We start from the raw sequence: 24,372 nt of genomic DNA, 5'->3' as shown, positions 1-24,372 counted from the left end.
AATGAAGAGGGATGGTGTAAGAGAAGTAAAGAACAAATGGAGGGGTCGGTGCGGTGCAGTCAAAGAGGTACAGAGGAAGAGTGGGAGAGAGGGACGCAGAAGAGGAAGACAGTCTGTCATCACTTTGCCAAAAGAGTCAAGTATAGCATCTTGAGAAATGATGTTATTATTCACCTGTCTTTTTCTGAAAGCAGACAACTGTCAATGGGAAACATTGATAAGGAAGAGCTACAGAGAAAGGGATAGGTGATCGGTAAGAAGATGAATTGGAAAACGTGATGAGGGAGAGGATAGAATGTTGAAGGGGTGAAAATGAAGAGGGATGGAGGTACATATGGGGGGTGCTGTTAAAGAGGTACAGAGGCACCGCGAGAGAGAGAGACACACACACACACACACACACACACACACACACACACACACACACACACACACACACACACACACACACACACACACACACACACACACACACACACACACACACACACGGAGGAGGAACAGAATCTCATCCCATCAGTCTTTCATCACTGTGCCAAAATAGTCAAGTGTAGCCTCTCGAGAAATGGTGCTGTTGTTCACCTGTCTTTTTCTGAAAGCAAGCACTCATCTGATCCCCCTCTAGTCTGGGGCAGTGTACACAAATTAAATGTACACAAATTAAATGTAGAAAAAGAAAAGTTTGTTTTTACTTAAGATTTTACATCATAATGATTTGGCTTTTGTTGTAGACTAGAGGTACTAGATACTTTTGATTTATATTGAACTATTAAAAAATTTAAGCAGGTGAAAACCGATTAAATAATTGTATTATTTAATCATATGGTATTTTTAATGGCCGTTATGGCCTATTCCGATTATGCTACCGATTAATCGTGCATCCCTAGTTTCTACATTAATGTCCAGAACCATTAAATCAGGACCAAAAAAGTATGACATTTCTGAAAATGAAATGCGTTTCTCATATTGGTGCTAGCTACAGTAAGTGTGTAGAGAAGGTGAGTGCTCGGCATGACCATCTTAGCAGCTAAAGCTGGGTGAATGCTGAAAGTGAATTTCCACGTCTCCCCTCCGCCCCTACTTGCTCTTTGCCTGAGACCCTTTCAGGAACACCTCACTAAATTGTTGGCATTGAGCCTCAGTTTGAGAAAGAGTGGTCTGGTCTTGGGAGGAGAGCAATGCAAAAAAGCTTAATCCGTTGGACTTGGAACTATTTGGTATGGTAGTGTTAGCCATGCATTTTACACTGAGGGATGTGGGAAACAGGCATAAAGATAAAGGAAATAGAAGGACAAGCATTCAATAGCAGAAATTGGTTTTTGTCTCACTTCAGTCTGAAGTTTCCACAGTTGTTTATTTGCTGAGTGAAATTAATGATCCCTGGGCTCTTGTAGCCTGTCCAAAAAAACAAACAAGCATAATTCCCACAATGAAACAGGTGCACAGTGAGAAAATAAGCCTTGTTTTCTTCATTCAGACATACAGCTTTGGTCTCTCAAAAACAGAAGCAGTGAGAATGAATACCTAATGAATGATAATCTAATGAACAAAAAACAAATATGATTCTCTGAACAAAAAAAGTTTTTGATTACTGTTAATTGACATTTAGAAAAATGTTTGTAGTATGAATTCGAATTGGAGTCCAACAGAGATGTTGACTTCAGCTGCTCAGTTTTTAGTGATATAACAAGAATAGTTGGAACTGAGCAAGCAACTTTCTATTGTAGATCAGCTAATTTCGCTACTGACAAAATGACAACTTTGGATAATTTTCATGCCTAAAATTGGGATGCCCGGTTGAAAGAGGTTAATGGCCCTTGTGTCTCCCCCAGAGACACCTGAACGTGGCTTAGACACTCAGGTTGTTAAGGGGACCTGTGACCTTTCAGTTACGAGAAAGCTACTCTTAATTGTCACGCCAGCTCACCCCCAAGACATTCTGTATAGTGTATATTGTGAAGGCTCTCAGTCCAGTGAGTTATGAATGGACATTTTTATCCATGGACACACAGGGGAAAAATAAAACATTTACTGCTCTTATGTCATTTCATAAGCCGGAACACTTTCAAACAGGACTGACATTCTCCAAACCCTCATGGCCTCATTTCTGGGACGTGCCCACACAGTTTTTCTCACTGCAATGCGTAGCCCTCGGGTGGTTCTTTGTTAAAAAAAGAAGAAGATGGGATTAAAAAGAAACTGATGGAGTCACGGTGGTGAGACCTTTTCTCTCTCCTGGTCGCCTGAAGGAACCAAATGACAGCGTAATTGTCTTTGAGCGCCGCATTTCAAAGTATCAGTGTCGTTGTGATAAACGTGCTGTAGCCATGTGATCCCTTGTGTTCTTATATCCTTTTGCACTCACACACACACACACACACTATTATGCCTAATTTACACGCCGCTGTACAATGGTGTCCCGCACACGTCACGATGCAGAATGTTGTGTTCTCGGTATAGTATATAGTATAATGTACTTAGACCTAGGGCTGGGTGCAATACCACCATACCGCTGTTGTGTAAGGCAGTGTTGGAAAAATTACTCAAACGGTAATATATTACCTATTACTAGTTACTTTAAAAAAGTAATATTATTACTTTACATATTACTCCCTGCCAAAAGTAACGAAATACTTACTTACTTTACTACTACTTACTTTTTTTTTTCTCGCCACCCTAGTAATTGCATCTTTTGTCCCCAAAAGTCTCACACTACCCAGTGTGTTCAGGACGGTTTAAGGCCCACCCTTCCGCATCCGATAATTCATACGTACGGACAAGTGCACATGGTTTTTTTAATCCGCTCTATAGACCAGATCAGCAGCCTGCAAAGCCATTCAATCCCAAGCCAGTCTACACTTAATTAACAAAACACCACCACGGCTTGTGGAAATAGTAACAAGTTACTTTTGGAAAATTGTAATTAGTTATATTACTAGTTTCTGGAAAACAACAAAAAATGTGTTGTAACCTGCCATTGTTTTCTACTTTCTAATTCTTTGTTTGGCCCAAAACATTGTGTTTATTGTCATGATTTGTCACGACAAGAGTTTGTAAACGTCTTTAAATAAACACTTTCTGAAAAGTCTATGAGGAAAATGAACAGGGATTTCTTTTCCGGGTCTCTCGAGGGGGGCGGTACTGCGACGCTCTATTGGCTGTCGGACTATTGGCTGTCGGACTATTGGTTGTCGGACTATTGTTGTCGGACTATTGGCTGTCAGACTATTGGCTGTCAGACTATTGGCTGTCAGACTATTGATTGTGGGACTATCGGCTGTCAGACGATTCGTTGTCGGACTATTGCTTGTATTGGCTGTGGGACTGTTGGTTGTCTGACTGTTGGCTGTCGGATTACTGGAATAGTGGGACTGTTGGTTGTCTGACAATTTATTGACTGTCGGACTATTGGCTGGTGGACTATTACCTATCGGACTGTTGGCTGTCGAACATAGAGTTTTGCTTAAAAGTTATCCAAAAGTAACTGAAAGTAACCCATTACTTTTTAAATTGTGGTACTCAGATTACGTTACTGACTACAATTTCTAGCAAGTGACTTGTAACTGTAGGGGATTACTTTTTTAAAGTAACCTTCCCAACCCGCATTGCAAAGGCAGATGAAGGCTGGCTGCGCAAGGATAGGTAGAAACAGCTATACGTTTTGCTTAGCCTAAGTTTAGGTTGTGACGTGTTAGACCAGGCTAACTGAGAAGAGACTTTGGTCCATTTTCTTACCTCCAGTATATCTCCAGTATATCTCGCTCTCCCTCCAGTTCTGTCTCTCCATCTGTCTCTTGCTTTCTCTCTCTCTGCTCTCACTGCCAGTCTCTCAGCTCATTCTGTGCCCCCTTCTCTTTGTGTTTGATTTCCGTTCAGCTCTATCTCTCGACGTCTCAAAATCTTCCTTTCACTACGTGTCTGCGCCTATCTCTCTCTCTCCCTCTCCCCTCTCTCTCAGCCTGTTCGCTTGAGTCCCAACGGCCCCTCCAGCGTTGGTCTTCCATCACACACTATAAAAATGTCCTAAGAAGCCTATTCAATTGATTTTCAGGCCAAAGTGTGAAGAAGAATTGTCACATCCGGCAAGGTTCAGGTGCAGGTCAGCCTGCCTCAGTTCACAGTTTAGACTCCGGATGGCCCTCACAAACTGAGATATTAAAAAAATAACTAACGAAAAGTAGATTTGATCTTGAGTGAGCATATGTAGACAGAAGGTCAGAGGCCACCCTGCTGATTGTGTTTAATTACTCCCTGTGGTATAAACCAATGTTTTATCCACACAGACCACTGCTTAAAGGTATATTCAGTGATTTCACTTAATTCAAATATCACTTATTTTTTTGTTTTGTTGTGATAATCCTCCCTACTATAGAGTGTGCTGGCCATATAAGGAGTTCCTCCCTGTCCCCAGTTAACCCCTGGGGGTCAAAAAACCTTAGGTTTCGTTTTTGACTCTCTATCCTGATTGGACGAAAGGCTGGGTCCCACAGCCAAAAACGAAACCTAAGGTTTTTTGAGTGAAATCACTGAATACCTTTAAGAATGTGGTGTCCTAAATTGCTTTCTTGGGCTTAACCTGGATTTTTATGCATACTTAATTTCAGATACGACTAAGGATAGCAACCATTTTTATTGCTGATGTAGGCTCAAAATAATCATTTGCACTTCCTTCCCAACACTTTTTAAACTAACTTTGCTATCGATTTGGGTGCAGGTGCCATTTATCACCTTGAGTGCCACTTGGTGTACAAAAGTGGTGGCACTTGCCACGTGATGAGAAGCCACGTGATAGTATGACATGCATCCGGTTTGTTGCCATCTTGAATGCTAATGGTAAAATGTTAGCGAGCTATGGCGACGTCCAATATTTATATAGCAGCATCAATTTTTTTAATACTGTACATACTGTACAGAAACTAACCCAAAAGGGGTTCCCGTCCAGAAGGGTTAAAACACCAAAAGCACTACTCGACGCAAAATAACAAGCTATTGGAAGCTATTTTTTTGGTGGCACTTTGTTGAATCAAACAACAACAAGTTTACCGTGTTTGGGGTCGGGGACAAGGGACAGTCCCCCATATGTTCTGTGTCTGCTGTCCCCGTGGATTCAGTGACAGCACCATCATCCCATTTGTGAAATGCGTGCTGAGTGCGCGCTCCAGGGAAACTTAGATTAAGTGCACAGCTGATTGTTGCTGAAATCTTTGTTTCGTTTCTTCCGGGGTTGATCAGTGAGCGCGCCGCCGCTGTTGGACTCACGTGTGCAGACCGGTGCAGACAGACAGGCACTCAGTCAAGCAGGCAGAGAGAGGGAGCGAGTCAGCGAGCGAGAGAGAGAGAGAGAGAGAGAAAAAGAGACTCGGCGGAATGAGCGAGAATAAAGTAATATGTTATTATCGCCTGTGCTTCATGGTTGCGGCGGGTAGTGAAAGCAAGTATCACCGGTGCGACCTCGTTAAAATTTAACTCGCACATTAAGAAATTAAGCAACTATGCGACTTAATAGGTCGCACGCTGGAGCCCTGCTTATACATGTGGGTCTAAGTGGTTAAAAGTGAAAGGATTCAACCAGGGGCCAGGGCTTTAATTTTATATTAACGGCAAAGAAAAAGACTGTGATTAAATCCTATTCAGTGCCCAAGACGTCTCCAGACGTCTTTATAATTACACCCTAGGGTGCCCAGGACGTCTGGGGACATCTTAGGGTCATTTTCATTGAAAATGCGATCTCCTTGTGTTAAGCGCATGCGCACTGCCATTCAGTTCCTTTTTTACGGCCCGACTAAAGTGGCTCATAACTCTAAATCTACGGCACTCGATTTTGATCAAAACAGCGTTTTGATCAAAATCATTTTTGACTTAACCTAGCATCTCGTTTGGATTATAAATGCTTCTAGAGTCCCTGTTTTGTGGGGTAACTGAAGGCGGGGATTTTCAGAGTAAAATCTGCCTCATCTGCTGGGCACTTTAGCTCCTTTATTCTGAATATTCCTGGGCAAAGAAAGTGTTAATTAAATGATGTCCCATCCACCTTTGGCCAGTCATGTTGATTGCTTGCTGTTTCTGTCCCTCTGACCAGGTGGACAGGAAACTGAAGTTCAGGTGTCAAGGACAGAGCATAAGCTGGTCATAGAGGACTTTGACCCTTCAAAAGAATACGACTTTAAGATCACTGCTGTCAACGGAGTGCTGGAGAGCAAACCTCTTCAGGGCAAACTTGAGGGTAAGACTATATTCACTCCACATGATGAATCCAGTCCATTTCCACATGACTGTTATGGCTCTTTATTGTATAAGCCTCTTATCCACAAACCTTTCGTCCAATCCAAGCCTATGTTTTTTTCTTTTTATATACATTTTTTTATTGGTTTTGTTTTTTAATGTTTTCCCCTCCCACGTGGGGTCCTTGTTCATGTCAACATATACATTTGTAATACATAGATATAGACAGCCTATGGTTTCTACGTTGCTATAAGAACTATAAATGTCTTGTATAGCAAAAGGAATAGTTACATTTTAATCTGTGTTTTAGCAATTATACATTCAGCATTCAGTTACCATATGCTGTCAGGCAGCATGGCAAGAAGAATACAGTCAGCTGTAACCAGCCAAAGAGTCATATCTAACCACCCAGCATCTGATTGAGTGCATCTGATTGAGCATGTTTGATTGTTAATGGAGCTGCTATCTGGTATGTTTGCTCATGGCACATGGCTATGGATAGTGATTATGGATAGTGATTCTTCTCTTCTCTTCTCTTCTCTTCTCTTCTCTTCTCTTCTCTTCTCTTCTCTTCTCTTCTCTTCTCTTCTCTTCTCTTCTCTTCTCTTCTCTTCTCTTCTCTTCTCTTCTCTTCTCTTCTCTTCTCTTCTCTTCTCTTCTCTTCTCTTCTCTTCTCTTCTCTTCTCTTCTCCTCTCCTCTCCTTTCCTCTCCTCTCCTCTCCTCTCCTCCCCTCCCCTCCCCTCCCCTCCCCTCCCCTCCCCTCCCCTCCCCTCCCCTCCCCTCCCCTCCCCTCTCCTCCCCTCTCCTCTCCTCTCCTGTCCTCTCCTCTTCTCCTCAGTGTATTATGTTAGACTGTATTCTGTTCCCAAGATATTATACTAACTTTGAACTCTCATTGTGTTTCCAGCCCAACGCTCAGGTGAAGAGACTGTTCAGCCCCAGAGACGGGAAGACAGCCGTGTCACAGAGGAGAACAATGAGATCGTAGAAGGTAAGCTTATAGACACCAGGAGCCCCACATCAGAGCAAACCCAGAGGATAAGACCCAGAGGACAGTTGCAACCATCTGCTCGTCTGTATCATCTGGGTGTCTGGAAGACCTACAGTATTGCTGTTCTTTAAAAGGAGAGTTCTTTGAAATCATGACATCTCAGACATGAGTTAATGGGCCTGTGATTGAAAACATCACCCCTTTGATGTTTTGTTCAGAGAATCGGAAATGAAATGTTCTTCCACTCAAGACGTTGATCATTGTCACATCAGATGCGCTGTTCAGAAAATGCAGCGAATGAAAATAACAAAACACATGAGAAAGGAAATGAATTCTCGCACCACCACAGTAAACAAGCGGCCCACCTGCATCGTTACATGATAATAACATTCACCTCCTGTGGCACATTATTTGCCAATGCGAAGATAAACAACCAATCACCTTGTAATGACAGCGATGTTTGCAAAAATAAAAGGTAAGCCTGATTTGCTAACCCTCTGTTTCTTTTATTCCCAAGCTGAGGATATCATGCAGTGTTTATCTTGCTGTTTTGTTTGCAAAAATGTGTTAACGCTGTGTCCTTCCCCTGTGTTCAAATAAATGACTCTTTTGTTTATGTGACGGATTCTGTGTTTAGTGACTTTTGAAGCCATGGAATGGTGTTAATGATGGTGTAGAAGTGACTTCTGGCATTGATGGTCGTTACAGACGACCTCATGGTGACACTAGGGTTAGCCACTGTCTTCACCCGAAATGATAGACTCCGTTTCTAGCAACCTTGTGATGGGATGCACAGGATAGCCTGCCATTCAAACTTGCTTTGCTTTGGTGACATCTGTGGAGGGACATAACTTGGGGCCCACAGATACGCATGAGCACAGGAAACATCTCTACAATTGCATTGCCATGAGCGTGCAATGGCTGCCCATGCAGTTTGGCCAGTTAAATTCCCTTGGTATTTGTTGGAAGCGGGAGAGTTGTGTGAGAAAGAGTTTGTATCAGTTGGAAGGCTGGGAGAAAACAGAGTAGCGGTGCAGACATACTGTATTGTGATTTAATGCTTAGACCAGGGGTCTTCAATGTTTTTCAGGCAAAGGACCCCTTAGCTGAGAGAGATAAAGCAGGGACCACCACCAGTCCAGTCCCCCACAAATTGTATACAATCGTGTAACCTTTTCATAGATTCCATAGATAGCTTCATTGACTATCATCACTGTCATAATTCTTTTGACTTATAACTTTAACTTATACTGTCAATACTTGGTAAACTTGACTGTTGGCTCTGTATTTGGTTGGTCTACCCCTTTTTCCTTCTCCACCAAAACTCTTGCAGAGACTAGCCGATCTTCAAGCTCACAATGCCTTGCAGAGGCACTGTTGTACATTCTTCTACTTATTTCTCACCTAGTCAGTGATACTGACGATCATTTAACCACTTAAGTCCTACGTAGATACTTCGGTGCCTGGCACAGAAACACAGGCACAGATGGTGCTAACAGATGGTGTTAACCTTACATGCACCGGTAGAGCATTCCATAATCTGGGTGCCCGAGCGGCAAAGGCCCGATCACCTCTGGTGAATAGGTTCGTCCTAGGGACCTCAAGTAGGGCCTTATCCCATGATCTGAGGATGCGTTCAGATTTAGGTGGGGACAGCATTTCGAGGATGTAGGTAGGGGCCAGCCCATTTAGGGCTTTATATGTAAAGAGTAACATTTTGAAGTCGCATCTGGTGCTCACAGTGCAGCGTCGCCAGTGCAGAGTCGCAAGTACAGGTGTAATATGGTCTCGTTTCTTGGTGTTGGTACACCGCTATATAAACACTACAGTAAGTAATACTGTAAAGGTGCTTGGCACTCACAACATTTGCACTCGAGTGGAGCTTGGTGAGTGTTGCAGATTCCTCCGTGCTGATGAGTCAATCATTGAGATAAACGAGGAGCTACAGATGCTGCCACAGATGTTCATGTTGCACTTGTGCGGACGCTGACAGTCCCCGATATGAGTGTTCAGATAAGACGAAGGGTTTCTGGGAGAGACACCCTTGACTTGACATTTAGCGACGAGGGTCCTTCTCAGCCAACTATGCTCGCCCACACACAGCCCTCAGAGTAGAGTTAAAGCAGTGGGGCCGATAAGAGAGCAGTGGGAGTCCACCCTGGGCGCTCTCCAAAGGATCGATTCCAGAACGTCAGCCTGATTATAGCTGTGGTCGAGCCACAAGGCCAACATCTGACTCATTACTGCGCCTTGGCTGCTTGAAGTATTGCCAGTGCCAGATTTTCTCTCTCTCTCTCGCACTCTCTGTCTGTCTCTCACTCTCTCTCTCTCTCTCTAGCTCTTTTGCTTATTCGGTAATTTTCCTTACCAACTTTAGCTTGTTGTTAGTTTCTCTCTCTTGTCTTTCTGCTGTTCTGTGTTTTTCTGCCTTTTGCTTTCTCTCTGTCTGTATACTGTGTTAGTTTGTATAGTAGGTCTGTCTATGTCTGGCATTCCTCAGTCTCCCACATTCACCATAGCGTAAGTCTGTCTCACTGCGACATTGGAGGTAGCAGGCCCATTGGTGGCAGTCTTGTGGAGTGAACTCTGGGACCAAGATAGTAACCGTTAGTGGTGTTTGTCAGCCTCCTGCAGCGTGCGGCGTGGCTGATCCCAGATCTGCTGCCCCTGGAAGGGAAATAAAGCCACCATTTGTACCCAGGTGTCAGACATTGCTAAAAGTTGTGAGAGAGGGAAGGCACAGAGAGAGGGGTGAGACAGGGAAGGGGGAGGTGGGAGTGATTAGTGAAAGAGCGAGGGGAAGTAGCAAATGAGGTAAGGAAAGGAGTACGGGTGCAGCAGTTAGTCAAACGATTAGATTGAATAGATTACCAGTAAGACGCCTGAGGGTGAGAAGCGACCTCGCCATCCGACGGGCGCGGCTGCACTAATAACTTTGGGGCAGGCCTGTCTACAGTTTGAATGGACAGGTGGGCCTGTTGAGAACTCTAGTTTTCGCTGGCTGCCGGGCGCGGCTGCACTAATAACTTTGGGGCAGGCCCGTCTAGAGTTTGAAATTTGAATGGACAGGTATATAAGTCAAAAGGGAGACATCAAAGAGGAAGGATGGATTGGGAAGGATCAACATATGGAATGTCAGAACAGGCTCTGGAATATATCCATATATGGAGATCTAAGGGTTTGAGGTTTGAGGTCAGATGTAGAGTTGCTGGCCAATAGTGATGAGTGATGACATCAGGGATCTCCATATATGGGCTTAACTGCGACAGCAGGTCGCATTTACTGTGACATCAGGGTCTTCACATTAGAGTGATGAACAGAAGGAGGGAGGGGACTAGTGTAGAATAGAGGTTACAAAGAGCAGACGTTCCCAACGACCCAATAGAGAAATTAGACGTTTGCCCCGGACCCAAACTAGTGAAAATAGTCAATATTCAAGCTTACCACGTGCCGTGAAGCGTCACGTTGTAAGCTTGTAGATCGGCTATTTTCACTAACTCTTAAACATATGCTTTCAAATAGATTTTCTTGAATTTCTTAGATTTTTCTTTGAACACTTTAAAGATGTCAAGAAAATGTTGAGAGACCCACTGGGTTAGAGTGATGGAGAGATGGATGACGATAGCAGAGGGAATTAGGGAGAGGAGAGGCGGAGGGGCAGCCAAATGTATTCATGAATCATTTGTAACCAAACAGAGTTATCACAAAGTGCTCTGCAGAGGACCAAGGACATAAATAAAGATAAAACAAGTAATAAAGACGTGAAAGAACAAGGACATCATCCATTTTTAAGAGCTAGTGGGCGTGTGTGTGTGTGTGTGTGTGTGTGTGTGTGTGTGTGTGTGTGTGTGTGTGTGTGTGTGAGACTGCGCAGGTCGGTACATGTGTGTAAATAATACAGGAGAATCCTGCATGCACAGTAAAAACTTTGACCTTTTCCCCATGCACGAAATCTCTTTTTCCTAACATGGCTGATCTACAAGCTCACATTGCAAACACGACGCGCTGCGAGCTTGTAGATCTGCTTTTTTCGCAGAACCTTCGCCTATTTATGACATGCACCGAAGCCGGAATAGGGACGCTAGGGTTGTTCATAATTAATTTAACTCTTGAAGGTGTTCAAATAGAGCCAAATCATCACTGATGTTTCTGTATGCAATCATAGAAAACACATCATCTCGGTCGGGTGGAAACGTCCAAAACTGTTACTTGTCAGGATTCAAATTACAATGATCTACAAGCTCAAAGTGGTTCACTTTAAACCGCGTTTCCATCTTACATTTTTTGTAAGGTCATCAGTGAAAACGTCCAAAACTGTCACTTGTCAGGATTCAAATTAAAATGATCTACAAGCTAAAAGTCGTTCACTTTGCACCGCGTTTCCAGCTTACATTTTTGTAAGGTCATCAGCGAAATCAAGGTCATCTAACTGTGTCCAAGGTGTGTCCACTGGATGCCATTTATTTTCTTCATTTCTTAATTTAACTATTGAAGGTGTTCAAATAGAGCCAAATCATCACTGATGTTTCTGTATGCAATCATAGAAAACACATCATCTCGGTCGGGTGGAAACGTCCAAAACTGTTACTTGTCAGGATTCAAATTACAATGATCTACAAGCTCAAAGTGGTTCACTTTGCACCGCGTTTCCAGCTTACATTTTTGTGGCGCTGTAGTATGATCAAGAAGGTAGGGCATTTATTTGGAGGAAGGAGATAGGAGGTTTCCGACAACAACGATAAGTGTGCACATGTGTGTGTGTGTGTGTGTGTGTGTGGGTGTGTAAATGCGAGCGGCGAGCGTGCGTGTGTACAGGAGAAGCCTGTGGTGCACAGAGAGTCATGAATCACCTGCCTCCACCTGTCCTCGTTGGCCCCGGGCAAAAAGGGACAGATGGGAGGAAGGAGTGCCGGCCAGCGATACAATAATACACTTTCACACCCACACTTCTCCTTTTTTCATTCTCTTGTTATTGAGCATGCCCTCCGCCCCACCCCGCCAATCCACTTTGGTCACCTGCGGGGTCTCTTGTGTTTCTTTCATTAGCTCTTCCTCTCTCTCCCTTTTTTAGCCTCGTATTTGTGTCTTCCCTTTTCTCCATCTTTCCTTGCTCTTCTCATTATGGCCCTTCACCTCTCGGTTAATTGTTACTGTGTTTGGCATTCACTCCCTGTCTACCTTTTTACATACATTGTCACTGTTGTCACCTTTTTTTCCTCGCCTCTGTGGGCCGTTTTCATCCGGTTCGGTTATTTCTTCCCGCCTAATTTTGAACCAGTTCAGAGTGTTTTTCGAATGAAAATGTGTTGGTTCCATTTGTTGGTTCCGTTTGTTGGCTCCCTGTTTACTATGTAAGGGAGCTGTCACATTCACGCAAGAAAACACGCAAATACCGTACATCTGTTTGTTTTGTGCAACACCTTCAGTGTATGACATATCCTTCTTCTTATATTTGGTGTCTACGTACATTAGTGCCACCAACTGAACCGGTGTACAATAGCTGCAGTTAAATCTGGTGGAAACGCGCGCCGGTTTGCTAGAAAGCTATCTCGAACGGCACTGGTTCTAGAACCCAATACCCCAAGCTATTATCACCCCCCTTTGAAGCCTTTTTCCCCCTGCAAAGAAACACCTCTATGTTGCAGAGTTTTTGTCGGACTGTGGTTACTTACCACAATCAGACATGGGGTAAGGCGGCATGCAAGATAGCCCCCCCCCCCCCCTCTCTCTCCCACTTGCTCTACCTGACTCCACCTTTCTCTACCAATTTGTTTTGAAGAAAGACACCAAAAATAGGTGACACCAATAATTAACTTCTCACTCTGTTTGTCGGTCTCTCGGTCTCTCTCTGTGTCGCTTTCTCTCTGTCTCTCTCTGTCTCTCTCTGTCTGTCTCTCTCTCTCTCTCTCTCTCTCTCACTCACTCACTCACTCACTCACTCACTCACACACACACACACACACACACACACGCACGCACGCACGCACGCACGCACGCACGCACGCACGCACGCACGCACGCACGCACGCACACACACACACACACACACACACACACACACACACACACACACACACACACACACACACACACACACACACACACACACACACAAACACACACTCTGTCACACTTTCTCTCTCTCTACCACTCTCTCCTTCCCTCTGGTTTTGCATGCTCCTTGCCCACACTTGCAGAATACCACAGCTCTCCTCTCACAGGCCTGGTCTTGGGCTGCAGCCCTGCCTTCATGCTTCCAGCTGCCGGCCTGCATTCACGTCACTCTAAACTTCTCCCTGTTTGTTTGTCTTTTTGCCCTGTTTCACATCTATCTGTCTGTCTGCACTCCTGTCTCTCTGCAAACTAACCAGTCATATGTACAGTATTTCACATTATTACATTTAGGTAAATGTAAATATATGTAAATGTGTTTGGACCCTTCACCATTTCAGTCCATTAGCAGGTCCATTTGTATACTCTTACGAGTTAACCACTTCATCCCCTGCATCCCTATTCTGTGAAAACAGAAAAATAGCAGATTTTCAAAAAGGCTATTTTCAGAGATTTGGTATAGAGGAGAGAAGAGCTCAAGAACAACTGTGTACTCTTTTCCCCACCTGTCCCCAGCTAATTAGAAATTAATGTTATTAATTTATATATTTTTTGTAATAAATTGTAAAATGTGTGTGTGTGCGTGTGCGTGTGCGTGTGCGCGTGCGCCGTGCGTGCGTGCACGCGGCCTCCTTCCTTAACCTGTCTGCCTTTCTTGTCCGTGCCTCTTTACATTTTCTACCAAACTACGTTTTTTGTCTCTAATTGGCTCACTTCTCTGTCCCCGATCGTATGATGGATGTGAAGAGCGGTGGCTTGTGTCTGATTAATCTGACACGGTGAGGACCGTAACTCATGGGCTGCTCTCAGGCTCTCATGCTCTCTGAACGCCCAGGTGGCATATACACCGGCGCAGGTGTGCCCACAGGCCAAGACGCCATCGTAGACCTGTCTTTCTGTCCGCCTGTCTATATCAGCATATCACTAAATCTGTCCTACCTGACTCCCAGTTTGTCATCGTATCTGTCTACCTGTCTATCAGTGTATCACTAATATCATATTAGTGATACAGTATGTCTTATCTGTCCAGCTTTATATCACTGTCTCTGTCTGAGAAAGCTGGGAATATTTTCATGCAGGAACTTTCGCAACAGAGTAGAGAAAAGTGTTGATGAGTGAATAAGGTTGAATGAGGTTCATTGTTTCCTCAGTACCACTTCCTTAGCCATGTTCCTGTCTGCTTGTTCCCAAAACACCCACAGGGCATACCTGTGCAGGTGTGCCAAAGGGCCAGGAAAGACGCCAAGGGAGCCTCACACACGCACCTACCATTTTAGATGAACGTCGGTTATTAACTTATTAACCACCACCTCTGACAAGCAGAACGAACAAGGAGGGCACAAATACTTCACACACGTAATGCATAAAAGCACGCAACAAGAGATGCACAACAATATGCCGTAACAGTGTCCAAATAACTCTCAATTGAGTCTATCTAACACAGAATAATGATTGTTGAGCGTTGGGCATAGGAGGTGCGTCCTCCCGTTAGGGGCTCCTCAATGGCGAGTGAGCCAGTAGGGTACATTAGTGACAACACAAGCTGTGTCTCAATTTAGAGGATTATCACTTCAAAATTCACAGCCTAGGTAGACTAGAGTACTAGGCCTTGTCCTATACGACGAGTGCCTCGGCAGGAACGGAACCTGTGAAATGGGAGAGGTCACGTGATTGCGCTGATTCGCACAGTTCATTTCTGAGCCTATAAACCGCAAATAAACAATTATTTAGACTTGCATAAATACAAATTACAAATACGTTAAAAAAGCAAGGAAGGCAAAGAAAACCTGGTCCTCCTCTCTTAAAAGCATCAACAGACTGTGGCGCTCTTAGGTGATCCGGGAGTGAGTTCCACAGCAGACCACAGCCACCCGTATTCTTACATAAGCTTAGTGACATTATATTGAGTGTCCTGAGACTCGGAGGTCTGAGTTAAAACAAAGACTATAAAAATGGGACCCAATGCCTCCCTGCTTGGCACTCAGCCTTAAGGGTTTTGGATTGGGGGTAAGTCCATGCCACATGTCCAGGGGGTGTACTTGTACACCAAGCTGCCTTATGAGTCATACTACAGGAACAGGAGAAAGGTTCCAATGCTACTTACTTAATTTCCATAACCATAGACATATTTAATGTTATTAAGGAGAATAATTACTTCTTGTGGTGCTACAGTACCACCTTATAAGGTCCATACTGAGCAAATTCGACAGTAATAAGAGTGTGAATCAAGTGCAACTTCTTTACTATAAATAATCGACAATTACGAGTTATAGTTAGTGGACAAGCAGTTGTTGTTGTATTTGGTCATGCAGAAAAGAGCTGCACGCACGCACACACACACACACACACACACACACACACACACACACACACACACACACACACACACACACACACACACACACACACACACACACACACACACACACACACACACACACACACACACACACACAGGTATTGAATAACGTCGTGATAAATAGTAGATATTTGTACATCTTTGGAGTTTTTGTTCTCTGCAGTCTGTGAATGTGATCCTCTGAACTCTGCCTCCCTCTCTGATCTGGGGCGAGTGCCAAAGGAGGAGGCCTTTTTACTGTGCTCTTTACCTCCTTAGTCAAAATGCCACAACCCCTGACTCATAAAGACAGCCGACAGACACCACCTGAAACGGCAGGGACACACACACACACACACACACTCACACAGACATAGACTTAGGGATTTACAGGAGGGGATAACTGTTGAGAGACTGCACTTGCATTCATGCATAGTTGACAGATTTGTGCGTGGCACTGTATGTATTCAATGGGTTCCTTCAGGAAAAGAAACATGGTCTGGGTGGGTGGTATGACCTGGGGGATGCATGCACGTGTCACCGTGCTGCACGACATGAATAGAATGTCACACCCCAATATCTCGACAGCGATGCTTTGTCTGTGGGTTCACGCATGTTATTGTCTCCACCAGGCCGAAGGCATGTGGGGAGAGTATGTTTTGCACTCCGTCCGTCCGTGTGTCCGTCCGTGTGTCCGTGTGTCCGTGAACAGCTAATCTCGGCCACCGTTAACCCGGTCGATGCCATATTTTGCACACACACTCCCTGGATGCCAACCATGAACCTCTGCCCCAAACTTTCCAGAACGGCCTGTTATAGCGCCACCAGGAGGCCGCTTTGTGCAAAACAAGTTTTTCAATGCCATATTTTGCACACACACTCCCTGGATGCCAACCATGAACCTCTGCCCCAAACTTTCCAGAACGGCCTGTTATAGCGCCACCAGGAGGCCGCTTTGTGCAAAACAAGTTTTTGCACAGTACACCTACAGATTTTGTCCAAACATCACGCAAATTGGTACACAGTCTCTCTAGAGCCATTCAACGAAACGGGTCTTTCAGATTTATCAGACTCCATCCTGATTGGTTAAGATTGGCTTCCAAAGTTCACAGGAGTGCTCAGTTTCAAACAAAATGCTGCAAATCATGAACACATCGCGTGATTTCCGTGAAATTGTGCACCCACATTCCCACTAGGCCGAGGACGAAATGCCACATGAACAATTTCAACTCAGCCTCAAGGTGGCGCTATAACTGCCCGAAAAGTGTTTTTACCTCTAACTGCACGGATCTGTGGATAACCTGGTGGAGACCTGTGCCCGGAAGGGCACTTTTTCTAGTTTGATATTGTAGCGACAGTAACAGTAAGCATTCTTCAGAAAAATCTGGGTTCTCACTGTGGAAAGTCTGCTGACACACCGTACTATATTTATTCTCATATTCACTGTCAGTATAATGTACACATGTGCAATTCATTGCCAATGGACCACCATTTATTGTTTGACATAATTAATTCATATTCTCAGTGTTGATGGACTGTTAACCCGTTTTGACCTGAGGCCGACTCTAAAAACGCCTTCTAAATCCTGACCCAGGTTTTCTGAAAAACAACAACCCAAAAATGGAGAAACTCGAGAATGGATGGAATATATATTTATTGAATATAAGATGAGAAATATATTTATTATGGTTTGGCGATGTATTGGATCTGCTTTGTAGATACTCAGATCAAGCACATTAGTCCCGGCCATAGGGACTCTGAATCCCCCGTACCTAAACAGTAGATCCAAAACGACAGGTGGTAGCTGGGGTGGAGGTGGGTGAGCAGCAGGTTGGTATACAGCAGCGCGCAGATACAGCAGCAGCAAGCAAGGAAGCAGGAGGAGGAGTGCAAACCTCCGGTTAAAGTAGCCGGCATGAAGATGGAGTGAGTGTGTGATTGGCTGAGTGAATCATGTGGATGAGAGCGTGATGCTGAGGCGGCCCAATTAACGGCCGGCAGCAACTGCACTGAGGTTCCCTGACTGAACTTGCTCTACGCATGTCTACGACAGGCACAAATGCTCATGTAACCGTCTTGAAAGGTAAAACCCAAAAAATGGGTTCCCGTGCTGTGTAGACTCGAGCATGCATTTATCCACCTGTAAGCTCATTGTTGATTGACTGTAGCTACATAATTCTGTGGTGATAGGTATAGGTAGTATAGCAATAGATACAGTATCCATTTATATATTCACTGTATATTTATATCCTTCACTCATTCAGAGATCCAGTGCAGATATCTTATCGCCAACAGCTCAGCATTTTATTATATCACCGTGCTTATATTAGTTTATTTATTTATCTTTGTTTGGTTCTTGACTGTTACCTTAGGCTACCTCTCCTGACTGCGTTTAACCCATTCTGAACGGGCACCCATTTTGGTGTCAGCATCATGTTATGCTTTAGCTATTTAAAAATAGCAGATCTACAAGCTCATATCGCGCCACCGAGTGGCGCGATACGAGCTTGTAGGTCTGCTATTTTTGAAGAAAATCGAAGAACGACTGACATTTTTAGAATCTGATCTCAGGTCAGAATGGGTTCATCAGACCAGTGTGTGTCCGGCGGAAACCTCGTATGAATCTGATCTCAGGTCAGAATGCGTTTAATTTCCACTGCTGCTGTTGCTATGCCACTGGATTTCCCTCTGGGGATCCTAAGCACCTTCAACCTGGCATTCCTATTTTGGGCAGGGACCAAATGGCCTTCCATTATAGGCTGACATTTTCAAACCATCTTCCAAAATGCTCATTACAACTCTGTGACATGACAAAGTATAATAGAGGCGAGTATAAAAAGTGGGGAATGAATGCATGCAGTGCGTGCATGTGCATGCATTATCCACACCCTATACGCATGTCTGCCATGCACACACACACACACACACGCAACCACACCCCTATATTACCTTTATTAAAGGGTGGATTAGGAGCGTATGACTCATGTATACAGGTTGCCATGGCGGGGCTTATGTTATGAAGGGTCTCTGGAGCGTGTGTCTGACACACTGTCCTGGAATTGTTGTGGAATAACAAGGATGAGGCGAAGGGAAACGGAACCAGGTGTCTTACTGTACACGAGGGCTGTATTTTGCGTGTCTTAAGTACCAGGTCTTATTACCTAACTTGAGTAAACTAAAGACCTGTGGGTAGATTTTGAAGGTGCGTTTTACCAATGGAAATACATAAATTGGCCTCGCTCTGCGCACATTCGTATTATGAAAGGCATATCGGCCCGTGTTGAACGCACTGGCCCGTGTTGAACGCACACACATTATGGCTTACCGCGTTGCTGAATATTTTAGCATTGTGGGAGTGTCCATATGTTAATTATTTTCGCTTTGCGCAATTTGCTATTAAGCCCCTTGACCTAAAGACACTCAGCGCATAACGATTAGACGTGGGTCTGACCACCTCATAAACGCAAAAAGCACTGTTTGATTTGACACTTGAGCGGCTCTGTGAGGCTGCTAGAGTGTTGATTTCTGTGTGGTTGCTTTTCTAAAGTGGTTATTTGGGCTTTTCTCCTAATGTTGTTTAAACCAGTGATCCTCACACAGCACATTCCCATGTCAAGGATCCCCAGATGAATGCATTTGCCCAACTAAGGACGGCTAATCCAAAAATTAAATAAAAAGATTACTTTTGAAAATAGCAGATCTATACCAGCTCACAATGCATCACATTCATTCATTAAAACTATGAACTCTGACTGCAGGGGGATATATAATGATCATTATAACAATGTGCAAGAACATATTTAAAAAGAAGGAAGAACTTTATATTTGTGGACAATCAAAATATGTTTTTTTATTTTAATGTGGTGTCATTCAAATTAATCTGGATATGGCAGACTCACTATTTAGAAAATAAAAACATGGCACTTCATTTAAAATAGGTTACAGACCCCTGTTATATGCGCTTCTTTTGGGATTATTTTTATAGACCTATTTAGTTGTTTCTATGGGACATGGCAACACTGCAACAGCTGCTCTCTGCTGGGCAAAGAGAGAGGCTTTCTTTGGTAAAAATGTTGAGATTAGAAACGGCCATAATTCTTACATTTCTCAACCTTTAAAAAAAATAAAAACATCTCCATAATCCTTGGGAACTTTGCTTTCATACGCTGTATCACACCCGATTCAAGTCTTCTTAAATAAAATGCTACGAGCAAACTCAGCGAAGACCATACCATCGGGGCCACAGCATTACGCAGCACGCATTCAACTCATTCCTTCCTCGTGATTTGAATGAAATATAATATAATAAACGTTATTTTACTGTTTTTTTTTTCAATAGAAACAAATAAAGAGCGTGTGTAGGCTACTGTGTGCAAGTGCAACAGTGCATATACATGCATGCACTAGGCTATATTTCTTCCGTGTCGGGATGGTGATTGAGCTCTTCAAGTTCACAGCCCGTTTGTCTTTCAGAAAAAAACGTTGATATTAGCCTATAAACACTCATGGTTCTCTCATTTCTCAACCGTTTTATTAAATGTAAAAATCTCCATATTCCTTAGGAATCTTGCTTTCATTCGCTGTATGGTACATGGTTCTATCGTTATCGAATTAAACAATATCAAACAAACTTGCATGTTCGGGGGTTAGACGATTCTGGGAACATTACGCATGGATTGCCAATATGCTGCTATCTACTCGCAGTTCCATTCCGATCTGAAAGGTATAGGTGGGTCTGTTATTTTGAGGCATAAAGGTGACAGCATGCAGTGCAATAGGAATAATTAACCCAAATGTGACAAAGGCATGTCATGTCTTCTATGGTGCCAGCCTGAAGAAATGTAATACCACGATCCCCAAAGTGCGCATTCCGTATGTGACATCAGCTGACTGGTAAATAGAATAGTACGGACATGTTGATTGCAGGGTACGTCTCAAACACGCCTTAAACACACCCATGACTAATTCAAGGCCGTTTTGCGCACTCCGCGGGGTGTCAAAAGCGCTTCTTAACATGCCCAAAATTGCAATATGACATACCACACGCCCCCAGATCATAATACTGTAATTAGATTAGTAATATAGAAGTAAGTAAAATAGAAGTCCTAAATCAACCCCCTGGAGGCGTGATCAATGCCATTTGGCTATTCTGAGTGGCCAAAGAGCATTGATCACGCCTAAATACATGCTATTGCCCTTTCATAATTTAAACTGCAGTTTCACGTTGAAACTTTCAACCTCGTTTATTCAGTAATGAGATTCCGGCGATGTTATGACTATATAGCACTTAATCACTGTACAAGTCTTAAAGGGCTTTACATGCCCCCATTTACTTAGCTCCTTGCCTTTTCAAAGGTGCAATAAATCTACTGTCACTGTTCTCGAATCCTATTCCTGTAGTTAAGTTACAATATTATATCAAATGCCAGTGATGAAAGTATTTAATATCACGGCAGGACAAATCACTATTAGTCAACACAACGTTTCCATTGTTATTTATCAAATGAATCGCTATATCTACAAAATGTTTCCTCAGCACAATGTTTATTTTTCTGATCTGAGATTGACCTTTATGGCTCCAGTTCTGCAGCTCTTCTATTGTGACATATCTGAAAATATAATGAAAGCAAAGTTTGGGGTAAAAACATAATGTGAATGTTTAATGCAGCATTATTGCTTTATAGGCTTGTCCATTGTACATGCCCCGATAGACATGCACAGCATATGCCTCACAGCAAGAGGCGTTATTTAACAACCAGTAAGACGCCTGTGGGCGAGAAGCGACCTCGCATCCGCCTGGGTGACAGCAGACTGCTGGGCGAGTGCTGGTGCTTTGGAATGGGGGGTCAGATCAACATATGGAATGAATTCTGTACTGGCCATATATGGAGCGTGTCTTGAGTGTACAGGGTTTGATGAGGTCAGATCAACATATGGAATGTCAGAACAGGTCAGCTCCATATATGGAGATCTAAAGGTGGCAGTGGGGGCAGTGTCTTGAGTGTACAGGGTAGGGCCGGACCTGCAGTAATTACTTTGAGGCAGGCCCGTCTAGAGTTTAAATGGACAGGTATCAGTCAAAAGGGAGACATCGAAGACGAAGGATGGATGGGGAAGGATCAACATATGGAATGTCAGAACAGGTCAGCTCCATATATGGAGACCTAAGGGTTTGAGGGGTGATGTAGAGTTGCTGGCCAATATTGATATATCAGGGATCTCCATATATGGGCTTAATATTGATGACATCATGTGATGTCACAAGCCATGACCATACAGTATATGGGGCTTGACTGACTCTGACTGACTGACTGACTGACGGGAAATGCACGATTTCATAGTAAATGCGACCTGCAGTTACATTCAACAGCCCTTCTTTTCAATGTATGTACTGTAACACATATGACGTGTAAAACCTATCTTCATTTCTGTTTAATTCCTTCTGTTTGCCCCTTTCAAGACTTTCTCCAGTTTGAAATTGTTGAAAACCAGTAGTGCATAAACTCTTATTCTGTGCTGTACTTTTTATTGTTTACATAGAGAATGAAACAAATTGCTACAGACAGTGTCTGTCTGTGTACTGGACTGTAATCACCATTCTGTAGAAACCTACTGTAGCAAGGCAACTCAATTCACAGTGTTTTGACTAATTGTATAGCAAACATTGCTGAAATGTTGTTTTACCACAAGCGGAAAATACCTGTCAACTCTACTGATAACAACCAGCCTGTGAGACTGACTATAGATTGAGCATATAGCCTAGTTAAGAGTATTATGACCACCATAGTCGCTTGCATTGGAATCACAAATCAGTGATCAGACAGCCCAGGCCATCAGGAATTGTCCCAAATGGACCTCCTGTAAGGGTCCAAAGAGACGATAAAGGTCTCCACACACCGGGTGCGAATTTGGAATTTTAAGCAGCGTTTCTCCATTGGTTTTCTGAAAAACACGGCCGGTGTATGTGTGTGTGTGTGTGTGTGTGTGTGTGTGTGTGTGTGTGTGTGTGTGTGTGTGTGAGAGTGTGAGTGTGAGAGAGAGAGAGTGCACGTGCATGCGTTGTTTACATTTGTACGATCTCAGAGTTACAACATTATAAATGAACACTGAGGATTTGAATGTGCATGGGCATATAGCCAATTATTATTATTACATTTTTTACCAGGTGAAAGCAGTGACAGTGACAAACTAGGGTTTCAGCGGAGTTCACCTTAATGCTCCAGAGCCATATTTTGGCACATGGTGAACGGGCAGGCATGGGCATGACTGTGAAATACTTGAGAAACATGACATGTCAGCCAGCGGTCTCATTATATCCCCCTACAATATGTTCTTAATCCATTACGTAACCCAGAGAGGAATCCCAGATATTTCGTTGAGAGTTCAGGGATCCGGGTCAAGTAGCTTGGGAAATGGATTCTATACATTTCGGTCATAGAGAGATGGCACAGGCTGTGTTGACTTTCGTCAATAGTGCATCAAGTAAATTCATTTGGGAAGTTGTTTGTGTGTGTGCATGTGTGACAATGGCCTATTTTGGGTGCCAGGTGCCTTAATTGTCTGTCCATTTGTTCAGAGGTGGATAATTAGACCAGATCCATAGAGGGGACAGGGACAATAGTGGATAATCACGTTGTGTGTGTGTGTGTGTGTGTGTGTGTGTGTGTGTGTGTGTGTGTGTGTGTGTGTGTGTGTCTGCGTGCGTGCGTGCGTGCGTGCGTGCGTGTCACGTGCTGTTAGAATGTCTTTCTGTCTGTCAGGGTTTGTGCATCTGTTTTACTAGTCTCCTTCAAGTGTCCAGAGATCAATTTGGATGTGTATAATTATCTCCACCAGGCCAAAGGCATGGGGAGAGAGTATGTTTTTCACTCCGTCCGTCCGTCTGTTACCAAATCGATGCCAAATTTTGCACACACACTCCCTGGATGCCAACGATGAACCTCTGCCCCACAATTTCCAGAACTGACTTTTGAAAACACATTTCTTTATACTACTCCTCCAGATTCTGTCCAAAGATCCCGCAAATTGTTACACACTATCACTATAGTCATGTATTCAAGACGGATCTGTCCGATATTTCATATTCCATCCTAATTGGCTAACATTGAACTCAAATCATGAATGCAGTGTGACTTTCCTACTAGGCTAAGGAATATATCCCACCCTTTTCACATTGGCCTGTTATAGCACCACCAGGTGGATTTTTGCCAAACCCATTTTTGGAATAAAATGCCTCTCAAATCATCCAATTGCCATCCAAGGCGTGAGAAGAAAGGGCACCCTTTTCACATTGGCCTAATATAGTGCCACCAGAAGGCCACAACCTGTCCTGCCCTGGTGGAGACCTGTGCCCCGAGGGCCACTCTATCTAGTTTGATTTGCTATTCTGCTGCACTGTGTAGAAATTATGTACAAATTATTAACACTGATTGATAATTAGGTTCAATCTATATATTTTTTCCCCCGTTTGCTTTCCAAACTTTTCACATCTGTCAATGTGAACTGTGTACATACGGTTATTATGCTCGAGTCAAGTGATGGACAACACTGTTCTGATTAGAACACTCTGTATTGTTATCTTTTACCGTAGTGACTGTACTGTATGTAGGGATCGGACAATATGAATGAATATTTCATGTCTTGAATATTGTCGCAAACAATGATTGCAATTAACGATAAGTGGTACTAAACAAAAGCTCATTCATTCTA

General features: G+C 43.5%; 1 protein-coding gene across 5 annotated transcripts in view; it reads left to right on the top strand.

The window, feature by feature from the left end:
• col14a1b (collagen, type XIV, alpha 1b) overlaps positions 1-24,372 on the top strand; it is a 162,250-nt gene that overhangs the window by 21,061 nt on the left and 116,817 nt on the right. For 4 of the 5 annotated variants that reach the window (XM_083787762.1, XM_083787761.1, XM_083787763.1 and 1 more), the window contains exons 4-5: positions 6,080-6,223; positions 7,131-7,214. The exons of the other annotated variant lie outside the window; for it this stretch is intronic. In XM_083787762.1, the coding sequence (XP_083643888.1) occupies positions 6,080-6,223; positions 7,131-7,214 (228 nt within the window). The remainder of the gene's footprint in view (positions 1-6,079; positions 6,224-7,130; positions 7,215-24,372) is intronic. 5 annotated transcript variants of the gene reach the window in all.

The sequence above is a fragment of the Protomyctophum parallelum genome (genome assembly GCF_964188405.1).
Source record: "Protomyctophum parallelum genome assembly, chromosome: 1".
NCBI lineage: Eukaryota > Metazoa > Chordata > Actinopteri > Myctophiformes > Myctophidae > Protomyctophum > Protomyctophum parallelum.
The sequence above is the reverse complement of the archived record's forward strand: the minus strand, read 5'-3'. Positions and strand labels throughout refer to the sequence as shown.